Below are 23,778 nucleotides of genomic sequence, written 5' to 3'. Positions count from 1 at the left end.
AAGGTTAGAGGGGAAAGAATAAAAGGGAACCCGAGGGGCAACTTTTTACACTGAGGCTCGTACTCATAATGATTGAGCTGCAAGTGGATTTGGTTGAAGTGGGTACATTAACTACATGTAAAATACACTTGGACAAATACACGGATAGGAACGGACTAGAAGGATGTCGACCAACTGCAAGGAAATGGGGTGAGCGTGGATGGACATTTACGACACGGAGGTCGAACCTCGATGTTAATTAAATCAAACATCCACAAAAGCTCGCTTCGTCTCTTAATCTGATGAAACATGAGCGGCAGAGAACTCCTACATTCCAGTATTTCAAGACAAGTAACAATTTAGTTTCCGAACTTATACAGTGCAGACTAAACAACAACTATTCACAAATCCAAGCCTCCCTTTTCCTCACTACGTGCGGTGAAGAAGGCATATGGCGTACTGGCTTTTATTGGTAGAGGAATTGAGTTCTGGAGTACTGAGGTCATGTTGCAGTTGTATAAGACTCTGGTGCGTCCGCATCTGGAGTATTGTGTGCAGTTTTGGTTGCCATACTATAGGAAGGATGTGGAGGCACTGGAACGGGTGCAGAGGAGGTTTACCAGGGTGTTGCCTGGTATGGTAGAAAGATCGTATTAGGAAAGGCTGAGGCACTTGGGGTTGTTTTCATTGGAGAAAAGAAGGTTTAGGGGTGACTTGATAGAGGTGTACAAGATGATTAGGGGTTTAGATAGGGTCGACAGTGAGAATCTTTTTCCACGTATGGAGTCAGCTATTACAAGGGGGCATAGCTTTAAATTAAGGGGGGGGTATATAGGACAGATGTTAGGGGTAGGTTCTTTACTCAGCGAGTCGTGAGTTCATGGAATGCCCTGCCAGTAGCAGTGGTGGACTCTCCCTCATTATGGGCATTTAAGCGGGCATTGGATAGGCATATGGAGGATAGTGGGCTAATGTAGTTTAGGTGGGCTTGGATCGAGGGCCGAAGGCCCTGTACTGCGCTGTATTCTTCTATGTTCTATGTAAGATATGGGTGAATGACCTGCACATATTTCCTCTATTCCTTAATGGTGTTTTAGGCTTGCTTCACAATGCATCTATTCACCAAAGTACTGTTTTAACTCATTCTCTACGAATCCCACAAGCAACTCAACTTTGAAGTGCATAAAGTAAATACTGTAAACCCACATTCTTACAGCTTGGTTGGAGAACAGGAGGAGTTTCAAATTTGCCTGACTTAGATGCTTGCTGGGTTAGTGATATGTGGGAGAGGGTTACAAGCCCAACAAGATGTGGTTGACTGTAGGGTGGGAACAATATGGTTAATATGTGGAGGAACCCTGAAGGGATGGAATAGGTGGATACTAGTATTGGCAGGGTAAGGAGATGTATATCAAGAAAAGCTGGAATGTCTACACTACAGGCTTGGATCTGGGAGCCAAGACCTGGGAATGGACTTGTAAGCTTTGGCCTGAAGAACAGTGGAGGTATGATCCAGAGTTGATAGTGTGGTGCTGGAAAAGCGCAGCATCTAAGGAGCAGAAGAATCAACATTTCGAGCATAAACCCTTCATCATGATCCAGATATTGATAGTCTTAAATGCCAGCAAGAAACTGGAGTGTTGCATAGTAGGTATGAACTATCACCATGTATAAACCACATGATGTTTTCAATGTGACGAGTCCATACAATGCAAATCTGTCTCCGTTATCTGCAAATAGTTGAGAAGGCTTGCCTCATTTGTGGCAGCAAAAGTAGCCTAAAATCATCCAATGCATTGAAAACTTTTCTCTAAATGTTTCCAACATCGCGAGAGGCCAGGAACAGATAAAGCCGATCTGTTCTACCTAATTCCAGCTGAATTCAGATTGGAGTTATTCTACAACTGATGCAGCGCTGGAAAGGATGGAAGAAGACAAGACACAACGTCAGAGATCAGGCTCCAGCACTTTCTGAAGCAATCCCTGAGGCTATGCTTAAGGAGAGCATGACATATAATAGCATGAGGTCATCCAGTCAAACTCTCAAAAGGCGTTAGAAGTGTGATATCTGTGCTGGTCAGCATGAGGAATCAAGGTCTGAGGACCTGAATGATGGGCTTCAAAAGGTTCAATGATCTAATTTGAAGGCTTGGGGTCCGTGAATGGATCTTCAAATCCCATATCCCACCATCTGCACCATTGCAATTGATGCTGCTCCAATAAACCCTCATTAAATAGTGACCAATACTTTCTGACATTTAAACTCCCATCTAATATTAGTAATTTCTGTTCATCTTCCTGCACTCAGCAAAACTGCAAGCATCAGCCATGTTTTTCAACTCTCTCACTAACAGCTTTTCAAGCTTGGTTGCCATATTCTCCAGACAAGTTATATTGCACTTACTGATACTCTTCCCTCTCCCTTAAGGGCCAAGGAGCTGTGCAGCCTGAGAGGGAGGAACATTTCTTAACCCTTGGAAAAGATAGTGATCATTGCCTTGGTCATGCTAAAGCTGATGGCAGGGCTGAAACCATTCAGGATGCTGGACTACTCTTCACTAATCCTTCCCATACTCCATACCACCCAACTGCACAATCTCTACTGATTTGTAAGCTGCAAGTGGTGGAAAATTTCATTTTTTACTTGTTTATTTGCAACCCCATTCTCATCCCAGCACTGTCTTTGTATTAGACCTTTCTCTTTACAGGTATCCAAGTAGAGCACTGAGATCTGACCGTGGAGTAGCAACAGGATGAATAAGTGACATCACTGTGTGACCAATGTGGATGATTAATACTAGGTATACATTAGGGGCTAGATTAGAGTTTGGCTAGACAAGAGTGGGCTGAAGACCAGACACGAACAACAAAGGCGTTAGGTAGAGAGTAAGGTCACGTGTGTTCTACTGCAGGAAGTTTGATGGGACAATCGAGAGAATGCTGTTTGCTATGTATGATCAAGGTTAATATCAAGAAGCCTGTAATGGACTGACATAAATCTGCACAGGGTTTTTAGCAGAGTTTGTGCCCATTATGCTCAGCATTGTGGAGGTAGCCAAGTCCAATAGCTGTATCACGATGTAGCATCCATGTTTCTCAGCTCTGGATGCTCTGACAGAGGCCAGGCAGGTTCAATTTGCCACTTTGTAAATTCAAGTTACTGCCATCAGGGTTACGCGTTACAGGATTCTGCAGCAACTTACCAACCTATCGTCTGTTGCAGGGGAAAGAGCTTCAGTGATTTGTTGGAGCATGAATCTACCAGTCTACAATTGGACCTCTTTGAGGCCATGGTATAGTCTGCCAGTTGTGTTGCAACCACTAGGTGGAGAACTGAGATAGACGAAGGCACAGGGAAGATTGGTAGCAAGGAAATGTGCAAGAAGATTAAATGAGGTTTGTTGCAATCCGGTATATGGTTTAGAAATTTGTTTTTGAGTGTCTGTTTTATACTCATTGTTTGCACTGATTGTAATTAGGTGGTGTTCTCTCAATGAGTTCCCTGATTGGTCCTGGTTAACAGTCCTAATCAGGGATCCCTGGCTGACAAATATAAACAGGTGTGTCAGAGGTTCTGTTCACTCTTAGAGCTGGATCAGTGTAAGTACTATGCACATGTAAATGGTGACTTGGTGACACAATACCTATCTCAGTGGAATTAGTTCAGTGGTGATAGAAAAAATACCATGCTTCTGAAGAAATTCACTCGCAACAGTTATCTTTGAGTTGGGATAAGTATTTCTGACATCGTTTCTGTTATTAGGGAAGCTTGATTCATTTGATCCTGCCATCGAAGACTGGGCCCAGTATGTGGAAAGAATGTGTTATTTTTTCTGGGCAAATGACATTGGGATAGATGAAAAGCAACTGGTCATCCTCCTGACAACTTGTGGACCAGCAACATTTTTTGGTCATTAGGAGCTTAATATTTCCTGAGGCATCAAGAGACCAAAACTTCCAAGAAACAATGTATTTAGTTCAGGAAAATTATGACCCCGAGCCTGCTCTAGTTCTGAAACGCTATTGTTCTTGCTCTGCAGTTCAAGTCAGGAGAATCAATATTGGGATATTTAATAAGATGACTGACAGAAGCATGTGATTTTAAGTTAACCCTGAATGAGATGCCGAGAGAGCGTTTGGAAAGTAGGATTAATGATTTAACCGTGCTAAAGCACCTATTAGCTGACGTCCAACTGGACCTCAAACAGACACTACAACTGACTTTGTCATTAAAAGTGAGGCAAGTGGAGCTTATGAGTTGTAGGGTATAATGGTGGAAGGGGACACCTTTGCCTGGCTGATGGAGTTTGGGAGACACCACTTGAGTGAAGGAAATTGAATAGCCTCACTCAGGACATACCCTCAGTAGAGAGATTCCAGGTCAATCTGCAGCAAAACTCCAAAACACAGCCAAGCCTTGGCCAAATGGTTAATATTTTCTTCAGGATCTGGGTCAGCAAGCCATTGTATTTGCTACGGTATGCAGATTCGATTCAGCAAAAAAATCCCCCTATCACTAGTTTCTATACATACTGACAAAGCAGGACACCACTTTGACTGGGACAATACACACATCCTAGGGCAGGCAAAACAAAGACACATGAGAATTCTTTTGAGGCATGGTGTTCTAACCAGAACCCCATCAATAAACTCATCGATTTAGATCCTATCTACCTCCCTTTGGAAAAAAAAAACCCGGAAATTACATCACCCACCTGAAGACACCAAGATCTATAAATAGAGAGGTGGGACATCCCACCAGCACTTCACCAGAGACTTTCACTAATGTTACTGAGTCATGGTGATGAAACGTCTGAAAACAAACCTTCCAGCTCAGTGAGCTAACCTACATACTTATCATCAACCTGAGCTGCAAATCTTCTTAAAAATCGCTAAAATCCCACTAAGCCTGCATTGAGTAAGAGAACTCCTAGGTCAGTATCTAGGAAAGTGAGAACTGCAGATGCTAGAGATCAGAGTCAAAAAGTATGGTGCTGGAAAAGCACAGCCAGTCAGTCAGCATCCAAGGAGCAGGAGGATCGACATTTGGGGAATAAGCCTGATGAAGAGCTTATGCTCAAAACGTTGACTCCTGCGTCTTGGGTGCTGACTGACCGGCTGTGCTTTTCCAGCATCACACTTTTTGACAGTACCTAGGATAGTCCCTAGTAAGGCCACCTACACCTCACTTGGAACAGTTAAATTGCTTAACGACATCCAAATCAGAAGCAATCAAACTAAATTTCTGGTTACGTGGTCACCCCGTTCTAATGGAGGTCAGTACTGGTGTGGCTGTATCAGTGATTGCAGAGCCAGTCTTTAACAAAATTTGTGTTGGACTTCCTTTCTTAAGTTTATGTAAGGTTTCAAATGGACGAGACTCTATACTGGGGAACCTTTGCAGATTAAGGGTACAATATTGTTTCTAGTCTTGTATGAGAAACAGCTGGTTCATTACTTAATTGAGTAAAAGTCTCGGGCCCAAGCCTGATGGGATGAAATTGGTTGAGAAAGATTCACTTTGGCTGAACATTTTTTGATTAGAGAACATTTTACAAGGTCTATGCCAGGACACCATTTATTTGGATGGCATACAGATAAAAGGGAAGACCGATAATGAACACTTAACTTGGACAGAAACCTTAAATGTATTGCCAAGCTAGGCACGAGCCCTTGGTATGAGCTCTAGATGGGATATATGCATGTTCCAGGTATCTCAAATGAACTACTTGGGCTGCAGAGTCAACAGACCAGATTGCACTCATTGAAAGACAAAGTGAGGGCGATGAACGGTGCCTTAGCTCGCATGTCTGAACCGGACCATAGGTCTTTCCTTGGCTTGGTGAATAATGATGGAAAGTTCACACGTAAGTTGGCCTCCATCCTGGCACCCTATTATTTATTATTGAAAAAGGGTTGGCCTTGGAAATGGTCTCATAGCCAAGACATAGTCTTTAGGGAAGTTAAGAAGCAGCTACCATTGTCTAAGGTGTTGGTACGTTACGATTCCAAGCAAGATTGGGTGCTGACATGCAATGCCTCCCAGTACAGTATCAGGCTTGTGTTGGCTCATAGATGGCCCAATGGAGAGGGAGGCTCAATAGCGCGCTTCCTGAACTTTATCTGGGCATATTTGCTCTCTGCATCAGCCACAGAAGGAATACTTGGTGGTCATCTTTGATGTGGGAATGTTCCACCACTACCTTTACGGATGTAAATTTGTAACAGTAATAGACCATAAGACCCTGCCAGTGCTACTCAAAGTGGACAAGGCCCATAGCTTCAGTTTGAATTCAGCAATAGGCTCTCATTGTAAATGTTTACAATTACAAGTTGGAACACCATCCGGGAGGCTAAGTAGCAAATGTGGATGCCTTAAGCTACCTCTGAAAGAGTCCATTGTGGTTTCAAACTTTCTGGACACCCTCCTGGTCACTGCTGACAGTATCAGACTATGAATGCAAAACGATCTGGTCCTGGCAAAACTAAAATAGCTGGTGGTAATGGGGTGAAACAAAAGGGCCATCACAAGCAGAATTAAAACCTTTTTAGACACAGATCAATGTAGAGGATGGCATTTTATTATGGGGAGCAAGAGTATTTGGCCCAAGCAAAGTTTGTTGCTAGATACTGGCTGAACTCCATAGGAACATCCAGGGGTTTCCAAAATGAAGACCTTGTCAAGATTGGATACAGATATAGCCATGTTGGTGAGGCATTGTCAGAGTGCTAGCAGCTCCCCCACACATTCGTGGGAATGGCTATTAAACCCTGGACTCGGATACACGTCGACTGTGCTGGACTTTTCATGGGCGCAATGTTCTTAGTCATTGTGGACTCCTAAAGTGTCAAATGTGGACGATGATACAAAAGCTGTGCACATCTTTTGCAACGTACGGGATCCCGGAAGTGTTGGTCATCGAAAACAGGCCATCATTTACAAACTGAACTCTATTTTGTAAAGTTGAATGGCATTCAGCATATAAGGACAGCTCTATACCATCCATCATTCAATGGTCTGACAAAAAGAGCAGTCTAAACTTTGGAGGCAGGCTTAAAGAAACAACCTACAGTTTCACTAAATACCAAACAGTCCTGGTTCCTATTTGAAAATCGGACCATGCCTGATGTAACTACAGGGATAGCTCCAGCAGAGTTGCCAATGGGGAGAACATTCTGCACCAGGTTAAATCTGATTTTCCTGGACCTGAGTGGGGAGAGTGAAATGGCATCAGAAATGCCAACGTCTGACACAAGACACCCCTAAGCGAGAGAGATAATTTACTTCAGGGAGGAAGTTTGGTTGCAGAAACCACAGCAGTGACCCTGCATGGGTAAGAGGCATAGTTTGCACAGAGGTCGGGCCGAGTGACATATAAAGTTCAGGTGGGTGAGGCAGTCTTGAACAAGCATGTGGACCACATGAAAGCTGCAAATCGCAAATGGTGCAAAACATACCCTGGCAGTTTGGAACCCGTTGGTTCTCTCTGTCAGAGTCTGAGGTGGACACGGTGAATTTCGCAGCCTCGGTGCCTTTATAGCCTGAAGAAGAGAATGAGTTACATCTGAGAAGCCCTGAGTGTGGGAAATGGGCTACGATCTGGTACGTGTATCCGAGGCTGTGTTGGAGGAACCGGACTTGGTGCGGAAAAACCCGAGGAGAACCGAAAGAAAGAACAGGCCTAAGTTCTGGGACTTGGGGGAGGGATGTAATGATTGTAATAAGGTTAGCCAAGTGGGCCTCATAGAATATGAGTTCCCTGATTGGATCAGGTTAACAGCCTCAATCAGGGAGCCCTGGAAGACAGATATAAACAGGGAGGTCAGAGGGTCTCTTCACTCTGAGAGCTGGCTCTGAGGAAGCCGGACCAGTGTCAAGTGCTATGCATAAGGGGTGACTTTGTGATGGGATACCAGCCGTTATGGAGTTACTTCAGTCACCAAATCTGATGGTGAGGAGCAGAGGGAAGGTAAGCTGAGAGCCTGTTGATGAATGGGGATTTGCAGTTTGATGAGTGCTTCATGGGCAGCCCTATAGAGGCCATTCCTGATCAAGGGCTTATGCCCGAAATGTCACTTCTCCTCCTCGAATGCTGCCTGACCTGCTATGGTTTTCCAGCACCACACTCTCGAATCTGATCTCCAGCATCTGCATACCTCACTTTCTCCGTAGGGGGCTTGGCAGGTTTGTCCCATCTCTTCCATCACTTGTGGCTTGTCAGCTACTTGGTGTTGAGATAGACCCATCATGATGATACATTGCTGATGACGGGCTAATGCCTGAAATGTCAGTCCTCCTCCTTGGATGCTGTCTGACCTGTTGTACTTTTCCATCGCCACACTTTTCAAATCATGATGAGATGTTGTGCAGGATGTCGCAGGCCACTGAGTCCTGCAGTGAGGCTTGGGTAGTGCATGTGCTATTTCAGCATGTCTGTGGTCTACTCTGTCACCTTTTGTGTAGCTGTGGAGTATTCTGCAATGGTTTGCGAACCTCAGAGTCACCAGTGTATGATCAGTATTTACCCCTAAAGATCATTCCATTCTTTGCTTTGACTTGCCTGGTGACTTAAAATCTAGCTGGCATAACAAACTGGCACAAATGAAGGTTATCATGACTGCTAACAGGGTGTTGCAATGGTGTGGTCACAGCAACTGGAGGTTGCGAAATCCCTTTCAGTTGTGATAAAGTGTAGGGTTTATACGTTGCTCCCACACTATGATGCACATGCAGTCAATGATGCCTGACTCTGTTGCAAAACCTGAAATTCTTGCAAAGTGATGTGTTTGCTTTGTCAACTCTCCCCACTTGTGCAAATAAGATCTTATCTCTCTTTGAACACACAGCATCAGTGACCTTCCTTATGCAATGGTACATGGTGAGCAGGGAGATATTACAAATATCTCTGCCCTGCTCCAGGACAGAAGGAGCCAGTCACACAAATAGTTACCACCATTGATAGTGCCGATCTCCTCCTGGGGTCTGTTCTTAGCTGAACCGAGTGGCAGTTTGCAGCAGGGATGTCCTTTCTGATACAAACACATTTTGCACATTATTCCTCACTCAGGTTCAGTTGAATAATTGCTTCCTGATTGCTGTTGTCAGATATGGCCACCTGGGAGATCCCTCTTCTCCAGCACTGCCATTTCCTCCCTCTTCCAGCAGCATGTGCTTCTCCGTGCATTCCAAGGGGGAATCTACTCACGTCTGGAAGCAGCTGGCTTATGACAGAAACCTTGAGCTCTGGTCCATACCTTCAATATGTACCATGTCACTCCCTGTAGATTTTACTGAAGAATGCTGGGAAGCACCAAAGTCAAGAGTGTGGTGCTGGTAAAACACTGCAGGTAAGGTAGTATCCGAGGAGCAGGAGAATTGATGTTTCGGCCATAAGCCCTTCATCAGGATAAGCCACAGGCATAAGCCCTCATTCCTGAAGAAGGGCTTATGCCCAAAACTTCGATTCTCCTGCTCCTCAGGTGCTGCCTGACCTGCTGTGCTTTTCCAACACCACATTCTCAACACTGATCTCCAGCATCTGCAGTCCTCACTTTCTCCTCCTGGAAAGCACCAAACACTGATACTCATGACTACACGAGTAGGAGTCAATCAGCAACAAATTTGAAAGTTAGTGATGCCTTTAAACAGTTGTGAGAGAAAGTGAGGGCTACAGATGCTGGAGATTAGATTTGAGAGTGTGTTGCTTTTCCAGTGCCACACTCTCAACTTTAAACAGTGTGGTCAGAGACATTCCAGCTTGTTCAGCTTGATGACCTTATGAGAGGATGATATCTATGTGGCTAATAGTGGTGTCAAATCAGTCTTGCATGGTGAATAGCATCTGTGTTATGAATTTTAAGTGGGGGATGTGGTGATAATCAAGCAGATTGTGTGTTGGATTGTGCCATATTCCTCAAGTTTTGCTGGAGATGCACTCATCCAGATAAATGGAGAGTATTCCACCACACTCTGACTTGTAGATAGCGGACAGGCTTTGGGGAGTCAGGAGGTGAGTTACTCTGACCTGCAATTGTGGTCACAGTATTAATGTAGGTTGGTGCAAATCAGTTTCTGGTCAATAGTAAACCACAGGATGTTGGTAGTGGTGGATTCAGTGATGGTAATGGCAGCGAATGTCAAGGGGGCAGTGGTTAGATGTTCTTTTGTTGTAGATAGTCATTGCCTGCCTCTTTTTGGCAGTCCATATTGCTTATCATTGGTGACTTGAGCCTGGTTGGGCTGCATTTGGGCATGAATTATTTGTGTATTTTGAGTCATAAATGGTACTGAATGTTGTGCAGTCATCAGTGAGCATCCCTACTTTTGACCTAGAATGGAAGGGGTGGACGTCAATAAAGCAACTGAAGATATCTGGGCCAAGGACACTGGCCTGACATGTAAGGATGTCCTGGAGCTGAGATGACTGATCTCTAACAACCACAACCATTTTCCTCCATGCCAGGTATGACTCCAGTCAAGAGTCTGTTCCCTGATACGCAGTGATTGGAGTTTTGCTAGGTCTTGTTGATACCACACATTGCTAAACATGGCCTTGATGTCAAGCATTGTCATTCTCACCTCACCTTGGGAATTCAGCTCTTTTGTCCATGTTTGAACCACGGCTGTAGTGAAGTGAGGAGCTGAGAGGCCATGGTAGAACCCAAACTGGGCGTCACTGAACATGTGCTGCTTGATAGCACTGTTGATGACACCTTCCATCACTTTACTGATGGTCAAGAGTAGACTGTTGGGCAGTATTTGGCCAGGTTGGGTTTGTCCTTTTTTTGGATACAGAACATACCTGGGCAAATGTCCACATCATTGGTTAAATGCCAGTCTTTAAAAAATTCATTTCTGGGATCAGGGCATCACTACCTAGGCCAGTATTTATTCCCAGTCCCTAGTTGCCCCGAGGGCAATTGTGAGTCACATTGCTGTGGGTCTGGAGTCACATGTAGGCCAGACCAGGTAAGGATGACAGTTTCCTTCCCTAAAGTACATTAGTGAACCAGATGAGTTGTTCCTGACATTCTGCAATGCTGATGTGGTCGTTAGAATTCTTAATTCCAGATTTTTAGTGAATTCCAATTCCACCATCTGCTGTGGTGGAATTCGAACACGGATTCTCCAGAACATTACCTGGATCTCTGGATTAACAGTTGAGCAATAATATCACTAGGCTATTGCCTCTCCTCTTGCCAATTGTTTCAAAACAACTCCAAAGTATAAAGAGAGAAATAAAACTGGACAGATCATCAGGCATTGACATATGTATTGCTTGCACCAACAACCACCTAGTCCTGTCATACTCACAAAGTACCCCCTTAACAATACTTATGCTAAAAATAGCAGACTGTCTGACAGACTAGATGAGCAGCAGCCTGTAGTAACCTGCAGGAAGTTCCCTTGTCTATTTTTTGATGTGATGCCATGAGAATCTGAGGTGCAGCGTCAATGTTGAGGACTCCCACGGCATACCACTGTGCTGCCACCTCTCCGGGTGGGAGAGGATACAATCAGGGATGGCGGTATCTGGAACATCAATTCCATGAGTCAAAGTGTGTCAGTGTCGTTTGCAGGGCCAGTGGGATTCCATTGCTGTTAGTGTTTCCGGTGCTTAGGTAGATGTGAGGTGGTCTGTCCGGTTTCATTTCTCTTCCTTCAGACCATGCAATAGTTTCGAAACAATTATGTGGCTTACTAAATCATTCGGAAGCAGCTTACAAAGTCAAGTACATTGTTGTGGCACTGGAGGCACATGTAGGCCAGATCAAGTAATGGAGGCAGATTTCCTTCCCTTAAGGACATTAGTTGTCAAGATTGGCTTTTATGACAGTCAGCATTAATTTCTTGGTTGATAGTAGACTGGTTTTAATTCCAGCTTTTTTTGAGTATGAATGTCATCATCTGCCACAGTGAGCTTAAAGGTCATGACCCCAGTGTATAGATCTGGAGTTCTAGAATACTCGTCCAGTGACATTAATTCTACACCAGCTTCTCCCAACAGAGTGCTCTCTCCTTGGTTGTTTTTGAAGCTGTTTAAAGAAATGTCGGAGAGCAAATTTAAAACATTTTATTCAAGTATATTTTATCTTTTTTTTAGAAAGTAGAGTAGCTTTGTATGTTTTAAAAGAAACGTGAAATGTACACTGTAGCTTTTACTTTGTAAATGTAAAGCATATTAAGCTGAGAGGGAGTATCTAACATTTATTTTTATCAATTTTGTTTTTATTTGCTTCCAAATTTAACTTTAAAAGTCTCGTCTCTCATTTGTTGACCGAATGTAGACTTGAGGACTGAGTTATTGGACTGAGCCCTTTGAGAGATCCCAACATGAAGACAACAGATTGGACTGCAATGAGACATTGCACCCTCAACATGTCAGGTCCCACAGAAACTACATGTTTAGAAGTGTTGTGTTCCAAAGACAAATTCCTGAGACAAAAAAAAAACTCCCTCAAACTCACCTTAAGTTGGAGAGAACGTTGTTTCCCCCCTGCCACAAGGAGACATATTTTAAAACTATCAGGAACTATTGGTGTCATTTACAGAACGAAGACTCACGGATAGGTGACCTCTCTCCTTCCCTGTCTGGGACTGTGACAGAAACAGCTAAAGTGAAAGCAGATCACAGATCTGCAGATATGGAAGAGTTACAAAGTCAACCACAGAGAAGGGGTTGGGCTCCTGGTTTTACAGCCATGGAAGGGAGCAGATACAGTGGCTCTGTTAGTTAAGAGCATTCTCAGATGATCACATCAGCAGACGAAGGGGAGACTAATAGAAATGCGTGACAGATGAATTTAAAATAGATGGAACAATGTATCAGGCAGGGTGGTAGAGGCTAAACATTGCAAGTGATTAAAAAGAATTAGATGGGGATAGGAGAATGGACGCTAGAGTGAGACAAACAGCCTTCACAAAGCAATGACTTTGGAGCTGGAGGTGCCTGAGTCTGTCCTAGTTAGTAGGAGTGATGACCATGAGCTTTCTGGAAGTACAGAGCTAGTTGTTAGATCCCTACATCACTCCCTATGTAACACTGAAGTGAAATCTTAATATAAACAATACGTTTGTCTTCCAGAAAGAATCCTTACCCTCCAAAGTTTGGCATTCTCGATTTTACAGACCAATCAATTTCGCAACCACACCCCTCTCCTGCCCCCTCACCTGTGCCGGCCTATTCAGATTTATTTATATCACAGAGATGTCCCTTGAATTTTATTTCTTGCGTTTGTGTTTTGAATTTGTTTCAGGTAGTTTAATCGACAGCCTGCAGCTGTCTCCTCTCACCACGAGGAGTCCTTTGAATGTGCTACTTCCTGGATCCCAGGTGTCCAACCTGGATTTGCCCAGTCAGTCTCAGTCACCATTGCAGAGTCCGATTCTTAGCGATGCAGGCAGTACGAGGGTGGATGATGAAGACGACGACCGGAGGAAGGTGTGCAATGTAATTATTGTTTGGAGTGTGTTAGAGGTCCATCATTTTATCATTTATTATTGCTTTCCTGAGTCAGAGCGCTGCTTCAGACAAAATTCCAAACTGCTTGAGCAAAGAATTTTAGCTAGCTGCCTCCACTATAGACCCGTCCCGCCCCCAACCCCCCCACCCACCCACCCAAGAGTCAGTGCGAAATTGAGAAACTAATTTGTAAGGAGATCTCAGTTATCTGCAAGAATAATAGGGTGGTTATGGTAGGGGATTTTAACTGTCCAAACATAGACTGGGACTGCCATAGTGTTAAGGGGTTAGATGGAGAGGAATTTGTTAAGTGTTTACAAGAAAACTTTCTGATTCAGTATGTGGATGTACCTACTGGAGAAGGTGCAAAGCTTGACCTGCTCTTGGGAAATAAGGCAGGGCAGGTGACTAAGGTGTCACTTGGGTCAGTGATCATAATTCTATTAGTTTTAAAATAGTGATGGACAAAAATAGACTTGGATCTAAAGGTTAAAGTTCTAAATTGGAAGAAGGCCAATTTTGACAGAATTAGGCAAAAACTTTCAAAAGCTGATTGGGGCCAGATGTTCGCAGGTAAAGGGACGGCTGGAAAATGGGAAGCCTTCAGAAATGAGATAACGAGAATCCAGAGACAGTATGTACCTGTTAGGGTGAAAGGCACGTCTGATAGTTGTAGAGAATGCTGGATGACTGGAGAACGGAGCATATGTCAGGTATAGACAGCAGAGATTGAGTGAATCCTTAGAAGAGTATAAAGACAGTAGGAGTATACTTAAGAGGGAAATCAGGAGGGCAAAAACAGGACATGAGATAACTTTGGAAATAGGGTTAAGGAGAATCCAAAGGGATTTTATAAATACATTAAGGACAAAACGGTAACTATGGAGAGAATAGGGCCCCTCAAAGATCAGCAAGGCAGCTGATGTGTGGAATTACAGCAGATGGACGAGATACTAAACGAGTATTTTACATCAATATTTACTGTGGAGGAGGACATGGAAAGTATAGAATGTAGGGAAATAGATGGTGACAACTTAAAAAATATCCATATTACAGAGGAGGAGGTGTGCTGGATGTCTTAAAAGATATAAAAGTGGATAAATCCCCAGGACCTGATCAGGTGTACCTGAGAGCTCTGTGGAAGCTAGGGAAGTGACTGTTGGGCCTCTTGCTGAGATATTTGTATCATCGATAGTCACAGGTGAGGTGCTGGAAGACTGGAGGTTGGCTAACGTGGTGCCACTATTCAAGAAAGGTGGTACAGACAAGCCAGGGAACTATAGCCCAGTGAGCCTGGGCAAGTTGTTGGACGGAATCCTGAGGAACAAGATCTACATGTATTTGGAAAGGCAAGGACTGATTAGGGACAGTCAACATGGCTCTTGTGCATAAGAAGTCATTTTTCACTAACTTCATTGAGTTTTTTTTGAAGAAATAATGAAATGCATTGATGGAGGCAGAGCAGTAGACATGATCTATATGGACTTCAGTAAGACATTTGACAAGGATCGTCATGGGAGACTGGTTAGCAAGGTTAGATCACGTGGAATACAGGTTGAACTAGCCACTTGGATACAGAACTGGCTCAAAGGTAGAAGACAGAGGGTGGTGGTGGAGGATTGCCTCTCACACTGGAGGCCTGTGACCAGTGGAGTGCCACAAGGATCGGTGCTAGGTCCTCTACTTTTTGTCATTTATATAAATGATTTGGATGTGAACACAGGAGTATAGTTAGTAAGTTTGCAGATGACACCACAATTGGAGGTGTTGTGGACAGCAAAGAAGGTTACTTCAGAGTACAATGGAATCATGATCGGATGGGCCAAAGGGCTGAGGAATAACAGATGGAGTTTAATTTAGATAAATGTGAGGTGCTGCATTTTGGAAAAACAAATCAAGGCAGGACTTATACACTAAATGGTAAGTGTCCTGGGGAATGTTGCTGAACAAAGAGACCTTGGAGTGCAAGTTCATAGTTCCTTGAAAGTGGAGTCGCACGTAAATAGGGTAGGGAAGAAAGCATTTAGTATGCTTTTCATCATTGGTTAGAGCACTGAGTATAAGAGTTTGTAGGTCATGTTGCAGCTGTGCAGGACATTGGTTAGGCCACTGTTGAAATATTGCATGCAATTCTAGTCTCCTTCCTATGGGAAGGATGTTGTGAAACTTGGAAGGGTTCAAAATAAATTTACAAGGTTGTTGCCAGGGTTGGAGGATTTGAGCTATAGGGAGAGGCTGAACAGGCTGGGGCTGTTTTCCCTGGAGCGTCAGAGGCTGAGGGGTGACCTTACAGAGGTTTATAAAATCATGAGGGGCATGGATAGGGTGAACAACCAAAGTCTTCCTGAGGGTAGGGGAGTCCAGAACTAGAGGGCGTAGGCTTATGGTGAGAGGGGCAAGATTTAAAAGGGACACCATTTTCATGCAGAGTATTGTGTGTATGGACCAAGCTGCCAGAGAAAGTAGAGAAAGTTGGTGCAATTACAACATCTAAAACACTTCTGGATGGGTACATGAATAAGATTGATTTAGAGGGGTATGGGCCAAATGCTGGCAAAAGGGACTAGATTAATTTAGGATGTCTGGTCGGCACGGACGCGTTGGACCGAAGGGTCTGTTTCCGTGCTGCACGTTTCTATGACTCTAAGTGTGACAAGGTGCTGAAAAATAAAGTCACAGGCTGCAACCATGTAACTGGTGTGTCAGGTTTGATGCTGTCAGAGGAAGGGAGTCTCCCACTGGTACTGCAATGTTATATCTGAGGTTAATAGACAAAACTCATTGCTTTTTATGTCAGACACTCCTCTCCATCTTGTATTGAGGCATTAAACCAAGCCCCTGCCTGCCCTTGCGTGTGGATCTAAAAGATCCCATGGGACTTAGTTCAAAGAAGAGCAGGGAAATTTTTGTTATTCCCAGAGTGACTAGGCCAACATTTGTCTTGCAATTGACATCTCTAAAGCAGATTGTGTGGCCATTATCAGATTACAGCTTGTGGGATCTTTCTGTGCACAAAATGGCTGTGTCTCCTCCATTACCATAGTAACTACTATTCCAGAAATCTAATTGGTTATGTCGGGTGGCTTGGAGTCATGGAACAGTCTATAGAATTTGGATCTTTCTTTCCATCTTTCCTAACAGCCTTGTGCAAGAGAAAATTGTTATTTTCCCCTTTCTCCTCTTCGCCTCCTTTTCCGGACTCTTGTATATAATTTTTGTCTGTAATGCCTGGTGTCATCTCGGTAAAAGGCCCATTTTCCGCCTGAGTGCGCTGGGTGGCAGCTCCAACAGGCCTCCTCTGATGTCTGCATCTAAGCTTTCTCACAGCAACTGGCTATCGTGTTGTTTTCTCCACTAAGTAGATGCACGATCACTAAGATAAAGTGAGGACTGCAGATGATAGAGATCAGAGTCAAAAGGTGTGGTGTTGGAAAAGCACAGTCAGTCAGGCAGCAACCGAGGACCAGGAGAGTCGACGTTTCGAGCATAAGCTCTTCAACAGGAATGAGAGCTTATTCTCGAAATGTCGACTCTCCTGCTTCTCGGATGCTGCCTGGCCGGTTGTGCTTTTCTAGCACCACACCTTTTGACTCTGATCTCCAGCATCTTCAGTCTTCGCTTTCTCCTGGATGCATGACCACTACCTGGCCATAAGTCACCTAACTCGGCACACATCAGAGATTGAGTCCACGTTCTTTGTGGCTCATCATGATCATCGTACCAGAGAATAATGTTGTTATAATAGGATTTATATAAATTTTCAGATTTGCTAAATGATTTCAAATGATTTATTTCCAATGGAACCTCTTCAGCGTTCTGGTTGATTCTCAAACCATTGTCTCCATTTCCCGTGACCCGGCCCCCATTTTTTACTGTTCTCCATGAACCTGCCTCCATTGCCTAACGTTTCCTGTCTCCCCATCCTTCAATGCACCTAAAGATATCTCTTTGCCACCCCCGGGCTCCCCACCGTCAAGGTCTGGATCCTATTAGACGATTGACTACTTTGATGTGATAATGTGCTTTTGGAAAGAAAGGGCAAGTAAGTCGTTCTCTCTGCTCTTGTGGGGGAAAGGCAATTGGTGTAGTTAAAGTCAAGATCATAGTGTACAAGAGGATCATGGGGCGTAGTTCCTAATTCTGTTATTGTTATTATTATTAATTTTTGTTCCTTTGTCAACAATGGATATTTCCCCTAATACGATTGAGGAAATGAGTAAATAATCATGGGTCTGAATTTCTGAAGGACTGTTCTGATAAAACAATGAGGGAATAGGACTTGCTGCTGGTTCTTCCAGTATCATTTCTGCTTCCGACAGGGGTTGGGAATGGTGGGAACAGTTGTACTTTTGTCCACAGCTGGTTCGAGTGTACCCGAGATAATTTGTGGGCAGCCTGAGATAACCTGTGGTTTGATGACGATTTGCTGCGATGAGATTTTAACATCTGGCAGGTTTGTTTCTAACAGCGTTGCCCAGCTGACAAGGCTTACTTCATTGCAAAAGAAATCCTGACCACAGAGAGGACGTACCTGAAGGATTTGGAAGTCATCACTGTGGTAAGGGGATTCTCTTGGCTTTATCTGTCTCCTTCAGTTTGGAAATATTCTCAAGTGCATTCTTGCTAGCTTTTGGGTGCTTTGTTGCTGCATTGTTGGCTCTAGCTCAACAAGGAATAGTTCCAATCATTGAGTCAGAAGGCAGTGTATTTAGGCCTCACTCCAGAGAATTGAGCCATAATCCAGGATGTCACTGCAAGCAAGTACTGCACTGTTTGGACGTGCTGTCTTTTGAATGAAAGGTTATGCCAGGATCCATTTTATCTTTTCAGGTGGGTGTAAAAGAAGAAAAATAATTTGAGAAGATTAAGAGGTGTCCTTATTGAGGTGTTCAAAATTATTCATAGGGTAAACAGATTGCTATGTCAGTTGCTATGTAGTTGCTATGTCAGTAACAAGGGGTCACAATTTCAAGATTGTCAACAAGAAAGCTAGGAGTGCAACGAGGAATCCGTCTTTACCCAGAATTGTTAGGATTTAGAATGCGCTGTCTTGGAGAGTGTCATAGAGTCCTAGATAAGTACAGCACGGAAACAGACCCTTTGGTCCAACTCGTCCATGCCAACCAGATATCCCAACCTAGTCTAGTCCCACCTGCCAGCACCCGGCCCATATATCTCCAAACCCTTCCTCTTCATATACCCATCCAGATGTCGTTTAAATGTTGCAATTGTACCAGCCTCCTCCACTTTCTCTGGCAGCTCATTCTACACACGCACCACCCTCTGTGTGAAAAAGTTGCCGTTTAGATCTCTTTTATCTCTTTCCCCTCTCACCCTAAACCTATGCCCTCTGGTTCTGGACTCCTCCACCCCAGGGAAAAAACTTTGTATATTTATCCTATCCATGCCCCTCATGATTTTATAAACCTCTAATAAGGTCACCCCTCAGCCTCTGATGCTCCAGGGAAAACAGCCCTAGCCTAGTCAACCTCTTCCCATAGCTCAAATCCTCCAACCCTGGCAACATCCTTGTAAATCTTTTCTGAACCCTTTCAAGTTTCACAACATCTTTCCGATAGGAAGGAGACCAGAATTGCAGGTAATATTCCAACAGTGGCCTAATCAATGTCATGTACAGCCACAACATGACCTCCCAACTTCTGTACTCAATACTCTGACCAATAAAGGAAAGCATACCAAATGCCTTCTTCACGATCCTATCAAAAGGTGCTAGGTAAATGCAAGTTGTTATGTTATGGACAAAGAAATCACAGTTCAAATGTGTTCCACTTCAGCACAGTACCCTTGGTTCAGTCCTACCAGTGGAGTTGGTAGGGGCAGGAACTGTAGCATCATTGAAGATGTATCTAAACCGATAAATGAATGGGCTGGAAGCAGAGGGATTCAGATCTTTAGAAAATAGGTGATAGGTTTAGATAATGGGTTTAGACCGGCGCTGGCTTGGCAGGCCAAAGTGCCTGTTCCTGTGCTGTAATTTTCTTTGTTCCTTGTTCTTTAAGCTTTGTGTATTATAATTGAATCCGTCTAAAAATGAGGTGCGCCTCTTTTTGGTCAGGCAATTCTTTATGAACGAAAAAGATCCATGTTTCTATAACTTTGTGAAGTTCACTTGAGACAGCCATATCATCACCTCTAGACTCTGCAAGATAAGAAATTTTGATGTTTTGGACAAAAGCCCTTCATTAGGGCTCTTGCCCAAAACGTCGATTCTCCCGTTGCTCGGATGCTGCCTGACCTGCTGTGCTTTGCCAACACCTCAGTTTTTACTCTGATCTCTAGCATCTGCAGTTCTCACTTTATTCAAGATAAGAAATTTACCAGTCTTTACCACTCTCTCTAATGTCACAACATACCACATGATGAGTGGTGCAGACGGTTTCCAAATTAGGTTTCCAAAGAGAGTTGGAGATATATCTGAAAATTATGCATTTAGAGGGCTAAAAAGATACAATTGGAGAGTGGCACTAGTTGTGTAGCTCTTTTAGGAGCTAATACAGATGTAATGGTCAGATGGCCTCCTCCTTCACTGTAAAATTCTATGATCTCATCGTACTCATGGAGAGTTAGAACAATGGATTCCTGAATTTGTATGTAACCCTCAGCTAACATAATTATAAAAAAAAATCAGGTCATTATCATATTCATACCTCAAGACATCCCAAAATGACAGTTGGTGATTTATTAATACAGATACTTTCCTTTTGCTTTTAGTGGTTCAGAAGTGCTGTTATTAAAGAGAATGCAATGCCAGAAGGACTAATGACCCTGTTGTTTTCCAACATTGACCCTATTTATGAGTTTCATCGTGGATTTTTGAAAGAGGTTGAACAGAGGCTGGCTCTTTGGTGAGTTATTTTTATTGCAAAACATTGTTACTTTGACAGGATTCTTGCTCCTCCAGTCAGATCCCCCTCAGTGTTTCTGACCTACATGTCAGAGTTGCTTAACAAACTGAGCATCAGAGACAGGTTTATACTATGTGTGATGACTTCAACATTTACCTGTGGAAAATGTTTGAGTGTTTCAGCTTCTAATGTCATGTACTGACTCATTTTGACCTTTTCTGCGTAACACTTATAAAGAATTTCTTTGTTTTTGAACATAGGTCTTTCTTTGTATTGATTTAGAAATTTGTCTTCAGGGTTCGTCTATTAGCTTAACCATTTTACAATGATACAGTTGTAGGAGAAACAACAAGAGCCCATTTCTAGAACATCAGAGAGGTCAGAGTTGCAATCCAGTTGCCAGAAGGCACTGTCACTGCGATTGAGATATGGAGTGCAGTGATGGATAATCCTTGAAAGGGATTACATCCTCTGATTTCCTCCCTTGGCTTTGCTTTTGAATCTCCTTTTGAAGAATGAAGAGCTTTTACTGTCTGTCAGAATCATAGAATCCATGGATTCCCTACAGTGCGGAAAGAGGCCATTCGGCCCGTCAAGCCTGCACCGACCCTCTGAAAAGCATTCTACCCAAGCCCTGCATTTCCCATTACTAATCCACCCAGCGTTCACATCATTGGACTGTGGGAGGAAATTGGAGCAGCTGGAGGAAACCCACACAGACATGGGGAGAATATGCAAACTCCACGTAGATTGAAGCCCGAGAATGGAATCGAACCCGGCACTCTGATGCTGAGAGGTATAAGTCCTAACCACTGAGTCGTCATGCCGCCCCAAGGGGAGCTTTAATTAAGGAATTGAATTGACCTCCAAGGAGAAGATATAACACACACACTTCCTCCAGTCTGCTGGTGAAGTTTATAGACAGGGGCCGATGCTGTTTCTTGACAAATAGTTTTTCATGACCACTAGGTGTCGTCAAGTATTTTACAGCTAATGAAATATCTTTTGAAGTGTGGTCACTGTTGTCGACAATGTGGCAGCTAAATTAGACTCTGCAATCTCCCACAAATAGCAACGTGGTCACATCCAAATATTTTGCTGTTTACTAATGTTGTCTTTAGAACATAGAACATTACAGCACAGTACTGCCCTTTGGCCCTCGATGTTGCGCCAACCTGTGGAACCAATCTGAAGCCTATCTGTCCTACACTATTCCACTTTTATCCATATACCTATCCAATGACCATTTAAATGCCCTTAATGTTGACATGTCTACTACTGTTGCAGGCAGTGTGTTCCATGCTCCTCCTACTCTGAGTAAAGAAACTACCTCTGACGTCTGTCCTTTTTCTATCACCCCTCAATTTATAACTATGTCCCCTCGTGCTAGCCATCACCATCCGAGGAAAAAGGCTCTCACTGTCCACCCTATCTAACCCTCTGATTATCTCACATGTCTCAATTAAGTCACCTCTCAATCTTCTGTCTAACGAAAACAGTCTCAAGTTCCTCACCTTTTCTTCATAAGACCTTCCCTCCATACCAGGCAACATCCTAGTAAATCTCCTCTGAACCCTTTCCAAAGCCTCCACATCCTTCCCATAATTTGGTGATCAGAACTGTACGCAGTTCTCCAGGTGTGGCCGGACGTGAGTTTTATACAGCTGCAGCATGACCTTGTGGTTCCAAAACTCAACCCCTCTACCAATCAAGGCTAAAACACTGTATGCCTTCTTAATAACCCTATCAACCTGGGTGGTAACTTTCAGGGAATCTACGTACGTGGACACAGATATCTCTCTGCTCTTCTACTAAGAATCTTACCATTAGCCCAGTAATCTGCATTCCTGTTACTTCTTCCACCTCTCACTTTTCCACATGAAACTCCATTTGCTCCCTCTCAGCCCAGCTCTACAGCTTATCTATGTCCCTCTGTAACCTGCAACATCCTTCAGCACTATCCACATTCCACCAACCTTAGTGTCATCTGCAAATTTACTAACCCATCCTTTTACGCCCTCATCTAGATCATTTCTAAAAATGACAAACAGCGGTGAACCCGAATCAGATCCTTGCAGTACACCACTAGTAACTGAACTCCAGGATGAACATTTCCCATCAATCACCACCCTCTGTCTTCTTTCAGCTAGCCAATTTCTGATCCAAACTGCTAAATTACACTCAATCCCATGTCTCTATATTTTGTACAATAGCCTACCTTGAGGAACCTTATCAAACGCATTACTAAAATCCATATATGCCACATCAACAGCTTTACCCTCATCCACCTGTTGGTCACCATCTCAAAGAACTCAGTAAAGGTTTGTGAGGCACGACCTACCCTTCACAAAACCGTGTTGACTATCCCTAATCAACTTATTACTCTTTAGATGATTATAAATCCCATCTCTTATAACCTTTTCCAACACTTTACCCACAACTGAAGTAAGGCTCACTGGTCTATAATTTCCAGGGTTGTCTCTACTCCCCTTCTTGAACAAGGGAACAACATTTGCTAATCTCCCATCTTCTGGCACTATTCCTGTCGACAATGTCGACATAAAGATCAAAGCCAAGGGCTCTGCAATCTACTCCCTGGCTTTCCAGAAAATCCTAGGATAAATCCCATCCGGTCCAGGGGGCATATCTATTTTCTCACACTCCAGAATTGTTAATACCTCCTCCTTGTGAACCTTCACCCCATTAGTCTAATACCCTGTATCTCAGTATGCTTCTTGACAACGTTGTCTTTTTCCAGTGTGAATACTAAGGAAAAATATTCATTAAGCGCTTCCCCTATCTCCTCTGACTTCACCCACAACTTCCCACGACTATCCTTGATTGGCCCTAATCTTTCTCTAGTCATTCTTTTATTCCTGATATACCTATTGAAAGCTTTTGGATTTTCCTTGATCCTACCTGCCAACGATTTCTCATGTCCACTCCTGGTTTTTCTTAGCTCTCTCTCTAGGTCTTTCCGAGCTAACTTGTAACTCTCAAGCCTCCACATCTCATGCGAACATAAGCCATCTTCTTCCTCTTGACAAGAGATTCAACATCTTTAGTAAACTATGACTCCCTCGCTCAACCATTTCCTCCCTGCCTGACAGGTACGGACTTATCAAGGACACTCAATAGCTGTTCTTTGAATAAGCTCCACATTTCAATTGTGCCTATCTCCTGCAGTTGCCTTCCCCATCCTATGCATCCTAAATCTTGCCTAATCGCATCATAATTGCCTTTCTCCCAGTTATAACTCTTGGCCTCCAGTGTAAACCTATCCCTTTCCATCGCTAAAGTAAATATAACCGAATTGTGGTCACTATCACCAAAGTGCACACCTACCTCCAAATCTAACACCTGGCTGGGTTCATTACCCAGTACCAAATCCAATGTGGCCTGTCTACTTATTGTGGAGAAAGTGAGGACTGCAGATGCTGGAGATCAGAGCTGAAAATGTGTTGCTGGAA

The 23,778-nt window shown here is 43.5% G+C and overlaps 1 protein-coding gene across 7 annotated transcripts in view; it reads left to right on the top strand.

The window, feature by feature from the left end:
* The window catches only part of farp2 (FERM, RhoGEF and pleckstrin domain protein 2), a 182,375-nt gene that overhangs the window by 119,533 nt on the left and 39,064 nt on the right, over positions 1-23,778 (top strand). For all 7 annotated transcript variants that reach the window (XR_006313336.1, XM_043701708.1, XM_043701709.1 and 4 more), the window contains 3 exons: positions 13,237-13,421; positions 17,911-18,000; positions 20,175-20,308. Coding sequence is in view for 6 of the 7 variants with exons in the window: in XM_043701708.1 (XP_043557643.1) it covers positions 13,237-13,421; positions 17,911-18,000; positions 20,175-20,308 (409 nt within the window). In the remaining variant the exon portion in view is untranslated. The remainder of the gene's footprint in view (positions 1-13,236; positions 13,422-17,910; positions 18,001-20,174; positions 20,309-23,778) is intronic.

Source organism: Chiloscyllium plagiosum, chromosome 13 (assembly GCF_004010195.1).
Source record: "Chiloscyllium plagiosum isolate BGI_BamShark_2017 chromosome 13, ASM401019v2, whole genome shotgun sequence".
Classification (NCBI taxonomy): Eukaryota; Metazoa; Chordata; class Chondrichthyes; order Orectolobiformes; family Hemiscylliidae; genus Chiloscyllium; species Chiloscyllium plagiosum.
This window is presented reverse-complemented; position numbering and strand designations above follow the sequence as displayed.